The 15655-nt window shown below is 44.4% G+C and overlaps 1 protein-coding gene across 1 annotated transcript in view; it reads right to left on the bottom strand.

Annotated features, from left to right (window-relative positions):
• RMND1 (required for meiotic nuclear division 1 homolog) overlaps positions 1-15655 on the bottom strand; it is an 81339-nt gene that overhangs the window by 37483 nt on the left and 28201 nt on the right. Inside the window, exons 5-6 of the mRNA XM_068106950.2 lie at positions 11392-11431; positions 6883-6983 (exon numbers count right to left, since the gene is read on the bottom strand). Of these exons, the coding sequence (XP_067963051.2) occupies positions 6883-6983; positions 11392-11431 (141 nt within the window). The remainder of the gene's footprint in view (positions 1-6882; positions 6984-11391; positions 11432-15655) is intronic.

Below are 15655 nucleotides of genomic sequence, written 5' to 3'. Positions count from 1 at the left end.
GACTTACCGGACGTGATGTGAGATGCGCCCCCAGCTTGAAGAAGAGCCAGTCACCACCTCCAAGCGCTGAGCGAGCTCCACGCATCGACCCGGTATTGCAGTACCTCCGAGAACGGTGCACCCCCTCCGAGAACGGTGCACCTTGAGCCATCGACTGCCCGCTTTCCTTGCCATCAATCCCCGTGTGAGTCAGTTTTTGTCCTGTTTATCTGTCGTCTGTCAGGGAATAAGATAAGTGTGTTTAAGTGCCTGTCTTTCTATGCTGTCCCTCTTGTAGTTGTAATCTGACCTTCCGCCCTAATATAACCTCCTCCGGAGGTCTTGAGAACTGAACCCTTGGTGTCGTGTCATTTTAATCCCAGCCGTTGTGTCCTTTTCCTTCATTGATTCAGCGTAGCGCGACTCGGCAACGTTCGAGTGGAATCGGGTAAACTGTGCAGACGTGGTCATACCAAACCGCTCGGTAAACCAACATTCACAACCGCGTCTGTAACAATATACATGTATTTTTTGGTAATACAACAAAACAACAACATGCATTTTAAGGCCATTTTCCCTGCTAGAGCGGGGGTTAGCCTTGCGGTCCCCATGACAATCTTCTCCATTTTGCCCTATTTTCTGCATCTCCCCTTGTTAACCCCCTTGCCCGCATTTCTTCTTCCACCATCTTTAGCCAAGTCTTTCTCGGTCTTCCCCGTCCTCTACTTCCTGCTACATTCATTTCCATCACTCTTCTCAACCAGTCACTTTCATCCTTCCTCAACACATGACCAAACCATCTCAAACTGTTTCTCTTCACAGCATCCATCACAGGCTCTATTCCCATCATCTTTCGCAATTCATCATTTGTCTTCCTCTCTCTCAACGATACTCCACACATCCACCGAACCATTCGCATTTCCACCCTTTCCAGCCTTCGTTGCTGCTCTACGTTCATTACCCATGTCTCGCTCCCATAAATCATAACACTTCTCACACATGCAGCATACACCTTTCCCTTCAGCTTCAACAACACTCCCCTCCTCGTCATTAAATATAAATGAATAATATGTAATTAAATATGTAATTTAATTCAATTGTAATTTAATATTAATTGTTATTAATTTATAGGTATAAAGACTTGCATAGTTTAAGAGAGAAAACAAGACAAATCTTTAGAAAGCCCAACAATGTTAAATCCAACAATTAAACAACAATGACCGCACTGCGGTCACAACCTGCGCCAAAATCTGGTAACGGGCCAATTGGGAAACGCACATTTAAAGCATTATTAGAAGATGAACAGCGCGACTGGAAACACACATTTAATGTGCTATTAAAATATTAACTCAACACCTCTTAACATTGTCACCCTTTCCGTCGTTACATCAGAACAAGCCGATTCGTCACACGGTCAAAGATCGCTTAACCCAGATTGGTCACAGACAGGTCACAGATTGCCTAATATGGCGCCATTCAAAAATTACGCAATGCTATTTTTTTAGTAAGTTGCGTAACGTAACGCTTGATTAAACCTTACTATTATCTATATATAACCCTATTTGTGACCGTCTGTTTCTTCGGTTGTGCCTCATGGATTTTTTTTTTTTGTTGTTTTTTTGTATACAAGATCGAGGCTCGTGAAAGAGCAAACATTAATCACACAGAAAGACAAACCGACAGCCTAAGGAAGTGACTTAGAGAGGGAAGAGGGGGGTCCATGGGGGGTAACTTTTCACGACAAAAAACATGGGTACATCAGATCAAGACTAGGGGCGTGACCAAGGGGCATGGCAGCGGGGCGTGCCCAAGGGGCGTGGCTTCCTCCGACTATAAAAAGCCCACTACACACACGTGACTATTTATTTTCCGGGCAACGCCGGGTAACTCTGCTAGTCCAACATATTGTTACAGTTTTCAGAACCGTCACTTGTAAATAATAATCCCTTGTAAATAACTCCCCGTAAATATTCCCATTTGGTAAAGGTCAAAGGTCACACCCTAGTTAGTCCATATTGCAAAACGTAGGACACCATAGGAACTTCTTCAGTTATTTCATTAGTATGTGTTTCAGGTAAGGCTCTGTTTCCAATAGTTTGACTCTGCGTTGCATTAATCAAATAACATAGGCCCCTTTTCAAATCCCGTTCATTTTGCAGCTTAGCCCTCTCCAAATTGGGTTACGCGCCTCTGCTCGCCCAGCAGCGTTTGCTGCCTGGCTCAAACGCCATTAACCATGCAGTCAGAGCAGAGAAAAAGGGGGAGGAGTTATCGGAGCGAGGCGTAGCCCTGTTAAGGGCGGAGTCGGTGAGCCCTCGCGACCAACCAGGGCCGAGGCGAGCTCACCGGTGGGTGTGTCCTATAAGCATGCGGCTTGATACGCGAGCGCGTAATATAAGCACTCGCGTGGGACTACTTACAGAGTCAGCGTCGGAGTCTGAGAGTCGGAGTCTGTGAGTCTGCCGAGTCTGAGTCAGAGAGTCTGCCGGGGAGAGTGGCACCATTGAAGAGTCACGAGGCACGAGACACGATTCCTCCGATTCACGGACGCAATTCCTCCCTGATATATGAACCCCCCCGCATGTAAGGTCCGCTCGCACCGACAATACCAACCGCGCTGCCTGCCGGGTTTCGCCGCGGAACCGGAGCCTGAACCGAGGTGGAGCGTGGACCAGAGTGGAGCGTGAACCGGGGCCGGAGCCAACGCTGGCCCATCTGCTTGGACCTTCCTTCCTGCTATTCCCCTTTCGTGTAAGTCTGTTTGTGTTGTCCTGGGCATGTTAATTAAGACTGTATAAGGTTGCCCTGTGTCTGCTTCTTCTTCTTCCCTTGTACATGCCCTTCTTTCGTTTCCTCTTCGGGTTTTTTTTTTTTTTTTTTTTTTGGATACTGAATCGAGGCTCGTGAAAGAGCTAACATTTATTTCACAAACAAATCAACCAGACAAACAAAATATACAAAAAGAGGGAGCGGAAGACAAGATGGGGAGAGAAGTGGAAGCACACAACCACAACATTTGAGAGCAGGGAGAAGTGTGGGAGGGAGAGGGCTTGGGGGCAGGAGGCGTGGGAAGGGGAGGGGGGGGGGGGGAGGTATAAAACACAAGGGGACCGAAATTAGCGGGGGTAGAAAAGATCAAGGTTTTGGATGGGGGAGGATAAGAGATGGTGGTGAACAGCTGTTTTAAAGACCTGGAGGGTGGAGTGGGATTGAAGAGAGTGAGGGAGTTTATTCCAGAGGCGGGAGAAAAGAGGAATGAAGGAGTGAAGGTGAGCAGAAAGTCGTAATTAATTAATACATTTAATTTTTAATTTAATATTTTTCATTAAATTAATAAACAATAAAGTTTTGTACGTAATTAATAAATCTCTGTTCTTCCTACCTTTTGGTTTCCTCTCCATCCGATCGTTTTAGTGATTTCTCTATTGAGTATACGTGGCACGATTAGAACCGCTCAGAATCGGGTTAGTCTCTTTGCTAATGGCTCGAATCACGGATTGCTAAACCGCTCGGCAATTTCCACCTGTCCGTGGTTCGAGCGGGGGTTATTTCCCTGCTTCGCGGAGGGATTGGCACGCAGGTATTTGGGAATCCATCTTGACCAATCACCCTGGCCAATCTCGACCGTGGAGGAGCGTTATAATTTCCAGGGCTGGGGGATCGGCCAGTTTAAAAGACAAGGGGATTAACCCCCCCATGGTAAGAGGAGCGCCGACCCCCAGATCCGCAACAATATGATTAGATTTTTCAGGGTTGCTCATCATGAGTAAAACTCAATCCAAACAAAGCCAATGGAAATCTGACGCACCAAACAAGGGCAGTGTATAATCAGCAGGGGTTAGGCCGACCAGAAAACCAAGATGGTGGCCATATCATTTCCTCTCAGTGCTATGGTCGGTGGAGTCATGCGACATATGTCGGTGTGGTCCGGCAGCTGTCCGACTAATGAGTGCACATTACAACTACAGAGGTTCCAGGGAACCTGAACTCAACTGGTCTATATCAAAATGGTTAGAATATGCATAATAGAACCACAAACTATGTAGTTTATATGTGCTAAAAGTATATGACAAAAATTGATTTTTCAATTTGGCCGCCCTGCCACGCCCTTTTTTGGGCGTGCAACCCCCAAATGCAATCCCAAACTAGTTTGTGGCTTAAAGATGCTGCATAACAAGTTTCATCAAATTTAATCAATATTTGTGACTTTTAGAGCGTAGACGTCGAATTGTTTACAGACGACAGACAGACAGACAGACGACGGACGACGGACACTGGGTGTCGACAAAAACACAGCTGGACATAGTCCAGTTGAGTTAAACACTGACCGCCAACAAAAACTCCGACGACGACGACGACGACGACGACGACAACAACAACAACAACAACAACAGTCACACAAAGCTCTTGTAGGCATGTAATATGTTGCAGATAAAGAGATTTACAAACCCAACCCAAGCCTTAATAGCCAGAAATAAACTCGAACCCTAACCCTTCCCCAAGACATTAGGTATGGGGTCTGTAATTTGTAATTGAAAATATAAAGAATAATTTAGAGCGAGGGTGGGAAATGGGATAGTGGAACAGTTGGAAGAGGCAGAACCAGTGAGTGTGCGAGTTGGGAGGGGGAAGAGGGGGAAATGTGTAGGCCCAACTAGCCTAGGCAGACACACAATATAAAAATAACGAAAGGGACACACAAAAGACAGCAATGAGCACACAACATGAACAACAATCGACAAAAAAGCTTACAAAAAAAATTAGCAGAAACTGATTCAGCGAAAATCGAGCCCAAAAACTAAAATAGTAAATATCTTGGGTCCATTTTAACATCAGATGGAAAATTAACAAAACATACCATGAAGGGCAGTAGATGTGACAGCCTACAACACTATAAAGTCACTTTTGCAGAAGAGGAGGGACATCATAAGAATGTAAAAGTAAAAATATTAAAACTAGAAATTTGGAAGGAGGTGGGTTTGAGGAGGGGTGGGGAATAACGGGGGTAGAAAAAATCATGGATTTGGACGGGGGATGATGATCTGAGATGGTGGCAAACAGCTGCCTTGAAGACTTGGAGGAAACAATGAGATTGAACAGAATGTGGAAGATGGTTCCATAAGTGGGAAAGAGAGAGGAACGAATGAGTGTAGGTGAGCGGTGATCATGGATTTGGGAGTTTCATCAGAAGGGGCTTGCTGGTGTACGACATGTGCTGGCAGAAACCTAGGGGGGAGGGGAGGGGTGGAGAGGGTGCAAGACTAGAAAGGAAACAGTAGAAAACAGAGACCACTGACCTGTCTGTGTTGGGAAAATTACAGGCCAATAGCCTCAGCTTCACAATGGAAGATTCCAATAACCTTGAAGCCTGCCTTGGTTTTCACAACATCAAGCTGAGCAAAGGCGGGGTAGCCATTAGGTGGGGTAGCCAGCCAGCCCAGGGGAGAGAGAATTACTCCATCAAGCTGCGGATGAAGGCCTTATAGGTGGATAAGAGATCAGGTGTGCGAAGGAAGGATTGCACGACGGAGGATGCCCAGTCGGCGGCTGACTTTGGAGGTCAACTTTGAAATGTGGTTTGGCCAAGAAAGATCCTGGCTGAGAGTGAGACTCAAGAGTTTGAATGACTGAACTTATTTGAGAGGATTTTAAAGAAAGTAAATGGAAGGATTTGCTGGACGGCCCTTTAATAGAGAGCGAGTGAGAGTGTGAGATTTGTCAGGATTGAAAGACATGTTCGAAGTTTTTGACCAGCTTGTGATTTTATCCATGTCTGAAGAGAGGGAGGAGGCTGCAGCCTGTCTGTCTGCAAGATGAGGAATGTCATTGCAGAGGGTGGAATCATCAGGAAATAGATAAAGTGGATTTTCCAGAGAGTCAGAGAGATCATTGATGAATATCAGGAATAGGACTGGGCCAAGAACACCTTGACTGGGAGAGGAAAGGATTCTGTTGAGTGTCACACGTTAGCTATGAGAGTAAAGGAAGTTAGCCATGTGTGGAGTTGACTTTCGATGCCATAGGCAGAGTTTGGAGAGCAAGGTAGGATGCCAGACTGTATCAAAAGCTCAAGATATGTCTGGAGAAACCGAGTTGATCTCTCGGCTAACATTGAGAGCCTCCATCCATTGTTGGGAGAGTGGAAGCACATGCAGCATGTCCAAGGTGGTGACCAGGTCTGAATCGGAAGTGATGATCTGAGATGAGGTCATTGGAGAAAAGGAAGAATTATAGGTCAATTGCGATGATGATTCTATGAACTTGCTGATGATTGGAAGTAATCTGGTCGGTTTGTAGTTGAGGTGATCAGTTTTTGCAACTTGTTTATGCAATGGGGTGATGTTGGCTGACGTCTAAGCAGATGGAAGATGACCGAGGAAAAATGATAGGGAGAAAAGGGCAGAAAGAGGATGTGTGAGAGCAGCAGAGCTGGTTTTAGGGCACGTGAACTGATGCCGTTCGGTCCTGGTGCAGAATCAACATCGAGGGTTGCCAGAAGCCTTTTCAAATCCAAATGTCACGGAGTCCAGGAGCAGTTTGGTGTGACGAGGCATGGTGAATAGAGAGAGCGATGGGTTGGGGACAATATTTGGAAGGAAACACAGAATTGAGGCATTTGGCCTTCTCATGAGCAGAGTCGGCTGTGGTGCCATTTTAAGTGAGGGAAGCGATATAAGGGGAGCATACCCCAGAACCAGCTTAACAAGGTGCCACCAGGTTTTAGAGGAGGGAGACAGGTTTGAAAATTAAATCTTGAGGTTGGTAAATATAAATTTGCACAGTTAATGAAGATGACCCTTAAATAGTTAGTGCTTGTATCATTCAAGAGTAGTGTTTTTGGAGATGTGACATAAGAGGTCTGATGAGGAACCTCAATCATTATTTGACTGAAGAGCAACTTACTGAGCAAGCTGATATGCCACATCTTCACTTTCTCCCTGAATGAGGAGCGAAGGATAATGATTCACAGCAGTGTGCTTAACCTCTCCAAGAACCCAATGTACCTGCGGAAAAGAGATGCCATTATCCAATGCAGTTTTACATCTACATCACATTAATAAAAGTGTTGGAAGAGCACACCAAGCCTGGGAATGACCTCTCCAAGCATGCAAGTTCATTTACCCCAAAAATAAAAAGCAGCACATTCTCTAATGGACCTTCTGACCGAATAATAGCAACGGCATGACAAACGTCTATATAGCGGTATATAATAAACATTTTCAAGTGTTTGTGTGTATGTTTACCTCCGCCACCACAGGTGGGTGGAGGTTATGTTTTCACCCCTGTCTGTCTGGTTTTTTTTGTTTTGTTTTTTTGTATACGAGATCGAGGCTCGTGTAAGAGCTAACATTAATGACAAAAAAACAAACAGACACATACGACAAAATAAAGGGAGTGGAAGACAAGATGGGGAGAGAGGGGGAAGCACACAAGTACAACATCTGAGAGCAGGGACATCGGGAGATCTGTGGGAGGGTGAGGGCTTGGGGGGGACGAGGCATTTGAAGGGGTGGGGGTTGGGGGGGGGGGAGGTGGGAGGCAAAAAACACATGGACACTGCTCGGACTTCCAGGAAAGAAGACGGTATTTCAAAAAAGTGGATCTGGGGTGAATTAACGGGGGTAGAAAAGATCAAGGTTTTGGATGGGGGAAGATAAGAGATGGTGGTGAGCAGCTGTTTTAAAGACCTGGAGGGAGGAGTGGGATTGAAGAGAGTGAGAGAGTTTGTTCCAGAGGCATGAGAAAAGAGGAATGAAGGAGTGAAGGTGAGCAGAGAGTCTTGATTTTGGCAATTTCACCAGAAGAGGGTTGCTGACAGAGATCTTGTGCGACCTGGAGGAATATTTGGGGGACCGAGCACAGACAGGTCTGGGGGGGTGGGGGGGGGGCTAGGCCAGAAAGGAGTCGGTAGAAGACAGAAAGACCACCAACCTGCCTGCAGTGAGTGAGTGAAAGGCCTTCAGAGTTAGCTTCATCGCAGGAGATTCCAATGATTCATTGTTTAAATGATATTTGTTTGTTTCGTATCTCACGGGTTTCGTTTGATTTGATCGATTTCGAATGATAAATGTTTAAATGATTTGGTGAGTAAAATGATATTTGTTTTTGAACAAAATATCTCAAAAAGTTGTGGACGGATTCAGACAAAATTTGGCAGAGATGTAGCGTATGTGACAAGGACGAAATGATTCGATTTTGGTCAAGATCCGGATTCGGATCCGGCTAGTATAATTTTTTAAGTGATTCTTCACCATTTAGTGATATGGCCAAAAACGAGGGGTAGATCAGCATATGAAAGACTGGACCTATGATGATTCCTGTGATTAATTTTGATTAATTTTGATGTGACTTTTTGGTCTACTCTGAGATACAAAACGTAAACTGTTCACCAGGCAGAGGTATGCTCTCTACTGAGTGCCATTCTAGTTCCTGCTTATATGTTTGTTTTGTTTGTTTGTGCGTTTGTTTGTGTGTCATTCTTTCATGGCCGAACCGTAGCACCGAGAGGCCCCGAATTTTGGGTATCGGTACTTGAGAATCTGGGCATGGTTTCAAGCTGCTGCATATGTTGGCCTTGACATCCGTTTTGAGGCCACCAAAGGCCGCTATAAGTGTATATTGAGATTTGGGGCCAGGCAGTGCAGCAGCCAGCCCCCTCCCTTCTTTTTTTGCCCTTTCTCTTCCAATATCCACATGCTTCTCTACCCTACCCTCTCCCAATGTTTTAAAGATCTTTAAACAGTGTACTCATTAATTAATCTGAGTTTATGAATGTGAGGGTGCCAGTTATCTCTGTGTACATAAAGGTCTGTGTTTATTCTGTCATCCCTTATAAAGTTGTTGAAACATATCCGAATAACAAGCCGTGGATTACCAATGAGCTGAAGGACTTAAGCAAAAGATAGACACTTTTTAAGAAGAAGATAGATTGCAAGTGAAAGCTATTCAGAAGGAAATAGATGGGAAAGTTACAAAGGCAAAGGCAGATTATAAGCTAAAGTTAGAATGGAATTTTAAAATAAATAATTCCCATGCTGCTTGGCAGAAAATGCAGATTATGATTGGATACAAGGACAAGTCAATGAAGCTAGCAGACTGTAGTGAAGACTTTGTTGATAATAATTTGTATGATTTTGATTGTAGATTTGGTGTTCACTAGTACACCCGTCCTCTACGGGGGCTGCAGGAAGAGTCAGTCGCATTCCTCTCTGGGATATATAGATTACAGTTGATCTATGATCGGGCCTCAAGAACATTGGGAGGGGGAGGCACGGTGTTCATTTATCAAGTATCTTGTGGAGCGCTCGCCAAGTGGTTTAAGCATTCAAGCAAGCACTCCATTCAAAACCGTTGATAAGGAACGGCTGGCTAGGCAAGCGCCAGCTAGCAGCATGGAAACTGAGCACGCACCAACCAGGTTTTCTCCCTTTCAGTTTTGTGTTAAACAGCATTAACGACTGTTTTAAAATTGCGTATTTTAGTATTATGATTTCGAACTTGAGAATTATTCTGTTTGTGGAAATGTTAAAGGAGAAGATTCAAGACTCGGATGAGAATCGAGTCGTGAATGTGCATGAGGTTTGCAATGTATTTGCTACGACTAAGGAAAGCAAAGTCCCCGGGCCTAAATAGTATTCCTAATAAGGTTTTGAAACTGTGTAGACAACAACTTGCCCCATTGTATTGTTGTGGATATGAGGATTGTGTTTTTTTTATTGTGTTTTTATTGTATAGTAAATTGTTGTTAAAATATCGCCCTCCTTGCTCCAGTGTTGTATAAAGATCAAAGGGCGTTCCCGTAGTTAGTTCCATAAAGCATACATGAAGGACACCATAATATCCCTGTTCAGTAGTTTATTTCCTTATTATGTGTATTAGGGTAAGGCCTTGTCTTCCATTAAGATGACACTCCATTGCACCAAGTGAAATAAGATAGATCCCCTTTCATTCCTATTCCCAAAACCTCCATTTCCAACTGCGTCATTGCCAAGCCTCAATTGCCAACTACATCCCCTCCAAGCCTCAATTACCAACTGCACTGGGCAGTTTGTCAGGTTTGCTACAGCTGTGGGTTGTTGGTTTCGCCCCAAAACCACCATTAAGCATGTGCTCAGCTTGGGGAAGAAGGGCGTGCCCGCCCATCGTCATCAAGGGTGGAGTCAGAGGGCCTGTGCCCACCAATCAGGGCCGAAGCGAGCTCACCGAGGGGCGTGTCCTGAAGGCTGGCGGCTTGATCGCCTGAGGCGCTATAAAAGCGCGCGCGCAAGAGCCGAGGGGTGGTTGGACCAAGCAAGAGAGAAAGAAAGTGGTTGGACCAAGCAAGAGAGAAAGAAAGTGGTTGGACTAAGCAAGAGAGTTGAGTTGAAGAGAGTTGAGTTGAAGAGAGTTGAGTTGAGACCAGAGTTGAGTAAGGGATCCCTGAAAGAGCAGCTTCAGCCACCGCAGCTTCAGCCACAGCAGCAGCCACAGCAGCTTCAGCCACAGCAGTTTCAACTACCGCAGCTTCAGCCCCAGCAGCTTCGGGGCCTTGACGGCAGTTTTCGAACGGGGCCGCGAAGGAACGGCGGCTGCTAAACGCGCCGATCGAGAAAGGGCGGCGGCTGCTAATCCCCGACCCGACCGTGCTGCGGGTCCAGCTGAACCTTCCTCCCCCTCCAGCCATTCACCTCCTGTCATTCCTATCATCATTCCCCACGTGAGTCTGTCTTTTGTTTGTTCTGTCCTGGGTTTAATTAAGACTGTAGGTAAGCTAGCATTGCACTGTGTCTCTGAGTTCTTCTGTATATTATTTTATTATCTTTCCTTCTCCTTGGTTTTTTTGGTCCTGTATATAGTAAATAAATTATATTTGTATTCCTTACCCTTTGTCTTTCTTCTTCTTCACATCCTTCGCTTTAGTCTTTTCCCCATTGAATATCTGTGGCGCGATTCGGCCAACGTTCAGGAATCGGGTTAGTCGGGGTAACTGTTAGGGCCGCGGTGCCATCCGCTCGGCCAAACAACATCTTGTCCGCGGTCCGTAACAGTATATATGTATTAATCAATCAATCTTGGATTAATGGTGCTCTTCCCCAAAATTGGAAATCTTTGATTAATTATCAATGCAGTTCCAAAAGTCATAAAACCCAGAGAGTTGATTGATTACCATCCAATAGTCTTGACATCTTGACAACGATTTTAAAGGATATTGTTGAAATGTTTGAGTCGTCAAGTTGGCTTCTGTGACCAATCTCATTTTGTATATCAGAGTAATTGGGGTGTCGATTATGTTTTGCTTGGTTATATCCAAAGATTGTTCCATCACTTAGATACTCCAAAGTCTTTTGTAAGAACAGTATTTGTTTATTTTTCCAGTTTTTTAACAATCTAAAACATTGCACGATATGTTGCCTTTTCAGAAGTAAAACTTACTGCAGTCTGGTGAACATTCCAAAACACCACAGCTCCTTCCCTGTAGCAAAACAAAAGGCCCCAAACACATCAAAACAGTGAATGAAAGGAAAGTCTCTCAATAAATCACAAACAATACAAAATTGCTTTAGTCAGCATCATGCATGATTGGAACAGCAATGTTGAATTGGCACATAGTTACTCAAAAAATGGAAAAGGCACATTTCACTCCACTGCACTACCCACAACTCCTAAAGGGTGATCAGAGCTTGGAGGAATCTTAATTTAAAGCAAAATAACTTTTGAGGCAACAAATAACTTTTTGAACTCGATCAAATAAAACCAAACACAGGCTCATGCATAACAAAACTGCTAATACCCAGGGGGCCAAACCAGTTTTTTTTTTTTGGAAAAGCAGACACGGCGTGCTGTAAAAGACTGGCTGCCAAAAATCATATCTATATATATCAAGGAACAAAATGTATATCGACAACCTTGCCAACAAACTACTGGAAATCTGTAGGAAGCCTCTAAACAACATGACCTTATACGCAAATACCGCACCTTCAGCGGAGATCAGCCATTATGGTTTATCTATGTCCTGGTGTTGGCTTAGCGGTTAGGGTGCCGGCTTGGGATCCTAGGATCCTGGGTTCGAATCCCGGTCGATCGCTGAATTAACGCCAGGGGGGTTGACTCAGCCTGTCATCCTTCCGAGGTCGGCAAATTGAGTACCAGCTTGCTGGGATGAATGATCACGGTGTGTACCCCGATTTAGAATAGGTACACCGTATCCCTGTGCATCGTAAGAGGCGACTAAGAGTTGGTGTCAGGAAGGGCATCCGGCCATAAAAACATTGCCTCAAAACAGGGAACCATGATTGTCATGGGGCCCGCAAGGCTAACCCCCGCTCTAGCGGGGAAAATGGCCTTAAAACGATCATTCATTCATTCATTCATATGTCCCATGAATGGAAAAGTTAGTTCTAGCAACCCAAATAGACCACAACTAAGTAATTATGACAGCCTGTACCAACTGCAGTTCCCTTGCAAGCCATAATATTGGGCCAGTCATTAAATAGTGTTCGGAAAACCATACGGTATTTATGGTTAAAAAAATTTCACCTTTTACAGCACACCACACTGAATGGAGCATTTATTGGGCGAAGAGCAGATGGTCATTACAAATGAGTCTCTCCTGACATGTGTTACGGATTCGTCACTTCCGTTGTTGTGGTTTTCATCCACTGTAAACATTTTTGATTCCATGTATTATTATTGTTGTCGTTTGAGGGAAAGAGAAATTATTATTTTCAAAAGGTAAAAAAAGTTAATGTTTTAAATGAAACCGGAACCGGACGACGATGAAGAGGAAGAGAAGAAAAAGAAGGCGGAGCGAGTGGAGTCGGACAAGAAGCATAGTTGCTTTGCGGTCTGGAGCGAACATTGGCGAGCAAGAGTCACGAGTGAACTTTGGGTTTCCCAGGAAAGGGATTCCTGCGACAGAGTTGTTATCGCTGTGACAGATTCACCTGCGTGTCAGGTTTTGCGATTGATTCCGAAGAGAATCCTCGCCGTGCCGTTATGTCTCGAGTACGGGCCGTCGGCCATTTTGACTCACGCGGTTTGTGGGTCGAGCAAGGTTTCTTTGCTTCGCTTCAGCCGTTCTCACCGCATTCAGACGTTTATCTGGTGTGTGTGTGTGTGCAACGCGGATTTTGAAGGTAAATCTGAGGTTCGCCGACTGTGAGCCGTGAAACGTCCATACCGGAGGGTGTGATTTCCCAGTCGCCTGGAGGGCGCCTTTGGATTTCCGAGTCGCCTTGAGGGCACCTTGGTGCAGCTTTGGCCGTGGGGCTGTGGGGCTGTGACCGTCATCCGAACGGGATTCTGGTCTCGATTAGACATCGTTCTGACGATCGCTGGAGCGGATCGACTTTCGCTTGAAGCCGGGATCGACTTCGGCTTGAAACCGGAATCAACTTTGGTTTGAAGCAGGGAAAGAGACATTGGGAATGTTCTTGGTTCACTCACTTGGAGCACAGCGAGTTATATGTTACGAAACTGATGGTACCATCATAGGATATATATTGATTGTACTTTTGATTACTATTATTGTTGTACTGTTATTCTTGTGTGATCTTAATACAATATATGTTTGTTGGTAACAATTGGTGTGGCTTCACCAGTGATCTTTGACATGCAGAATAACACTTTTTTTTTCTGCCGTGACTCCTCTCGGGGCTCGGAGGTACACCGTGACCAGGGGTTTGGGGAGGAGCACGTAACACATGCTCATAGAGCAGACCAACAACACAGAGGCCAAGGAGAAGAGTGGTCAAGATGGAATCACTCTCAACGTTGTTGCTCCAACCAAATTGGTGTACACAAAGCCGGTCACTGCAGCAGTATCCGCCCAACTGAAGTCAATGTTGCATCTCAACTCTTCCAATGCACACCACAAGTCAGGTCCAATAAGTGTGGCAAGGGATTCAGAGATGATTGTGAAAGTGATGGCAGCTATGGAGACCAACCCATTCACTGCAACAACCACAAGCCTGATCAACAACAACGTGGATGATGGAAAGCTGGGACAAGTGCAATCCACACACCCGACCTGGCCACAGCAGATGATGCAGACGATCTCCTGTGGCTGCACCAAGGGGTGCAACACAAACTGCTCATGTGGGAAGAAGAACATTGACTGTTATATAGGCTGCCGCTGTCAGGGATCGAAAAAGAAGTGCTGATCTGGATAAATGGCTGATCGCCACTAAAGGCGCCATATTCACATATAGGATCATGTTGATCAGAGGCTTCCTACAGATTTCCAGTAGCTTGTTGGCAAGGTTGTCCATATACATTTTGTTCCTCGATATATATATATATATATGTACATATATATATAATTATATATATATATATAATTATATATATATATATATATATATATATATAAATAATTATATATATATATATATATATATATATATATATATATATATAGTATATATATATATATATATATATATATATATATATATATATATATATATATATATATATATATATATATATATATGATTTTTGGCAGCCAACCTTTTACAGCACACCATGTCTGTTAAACCCATTTGGTCCCCCTGGGTATAAAGGTGGTTGGAGTGTTGGTTCCAATTAAGGTCAAACAAGAGGTCAGGACTATCTCACGGGACATCTCTCATTCATTTGATTGTCTGGCACCGCACCGTGCTTTCCAAACTGTCAGTTAAGGATGTTCAGGGTTCCCTCCGAAACCAGCAATCACATTACCGATGCGCTCACAAGGAACGGTTATCTTGCAAGATGTAACAAGAAAGAGCAATCAGAGATTGCAGACCCTCACCAGGATGTGTTTTCAGTGGTTTTTAAGGCTTTTGTGTTAAAAAATACATATGGCGGCGAACCACGTGACCGATGACGTCTTTTTTTTTTTTCTCCACCACTTTATCCCTAGATGACACTCAATAAATTTCATATTGATCGGATGAAGTTTTGTACTTGTCAAATTATGACGTCATAATGGAGGCACCTATGACATCATCATTAACATATTTTATTCCCCATGGAGAGTTCTTTACAATGAGCCATGTCTCAATTTTTTCTATGCAGCACTTTCAGAGACATAGAGGTGCAAAGTTTTTCGGTTTTTCCAAGATGGCGGCCAAACTATGTAACCTATGACGTCATAATTATTTTTTTCCCACCAATTTCCAGTAGCTTGTTGGCAAGGTTGTCCATATACATTTTGTTCCTGGATATATATATATTGTTATGTCGGGGGGGTAAAGGAATATCTAGAGCCAGGTAGATCTGTATAGGTAGGTATCCGACTGTCGTGTTAGGGAATCTGCCTGTAATAAGTTCTGTGTTTTTTTTAGGCGGTTTGTCGGGGTAAGTGTATACCTGTGAACATACAAGGATGTTCGTATGTTAAATAGTTGTAGGGACTAAGATAAACCCTTGTGTGTCAGACCTGGTAATCATTCCTTTGTCCCTTATGGCAACGCACACATATAAACACTTAGATCGGCCCTTTAGTGCAACATTAAATAGTTCCCTTCCCTTACAATGACCTTGGAAGAAGACCGGCAGGAAGCCAGATCGGGGCACGCCGAATGGCCTCCGCCAGCCGCACCACCAGCTGGCCTAGCAATATCGTGTGAGACGAGTTGCAACCACACCCAGGAGGACTGTGATTGGTTGCCGCGGAAGGCGCGAACCTGGAACGAATCAGCGCGGAAGGCAC

This window comes from Myxine glutinosa, chromosome 2, assembly GCF_964187855.1.
Source record: "Myxine glutinosa chromosome 2, kmMyxGlut1.1, whole genome shotgun sequence".
Lineage (NCBI taxonomy): Eukaryota > Metazoa > Chordata > Myxini > Myxiniformes > Myxinidae > Myxine > Myxine glutinosa.
Note: the sequence above shows the minus strand (reverse complement) of the source record. Positions and strands in the feature narration are given on the sequence as shown.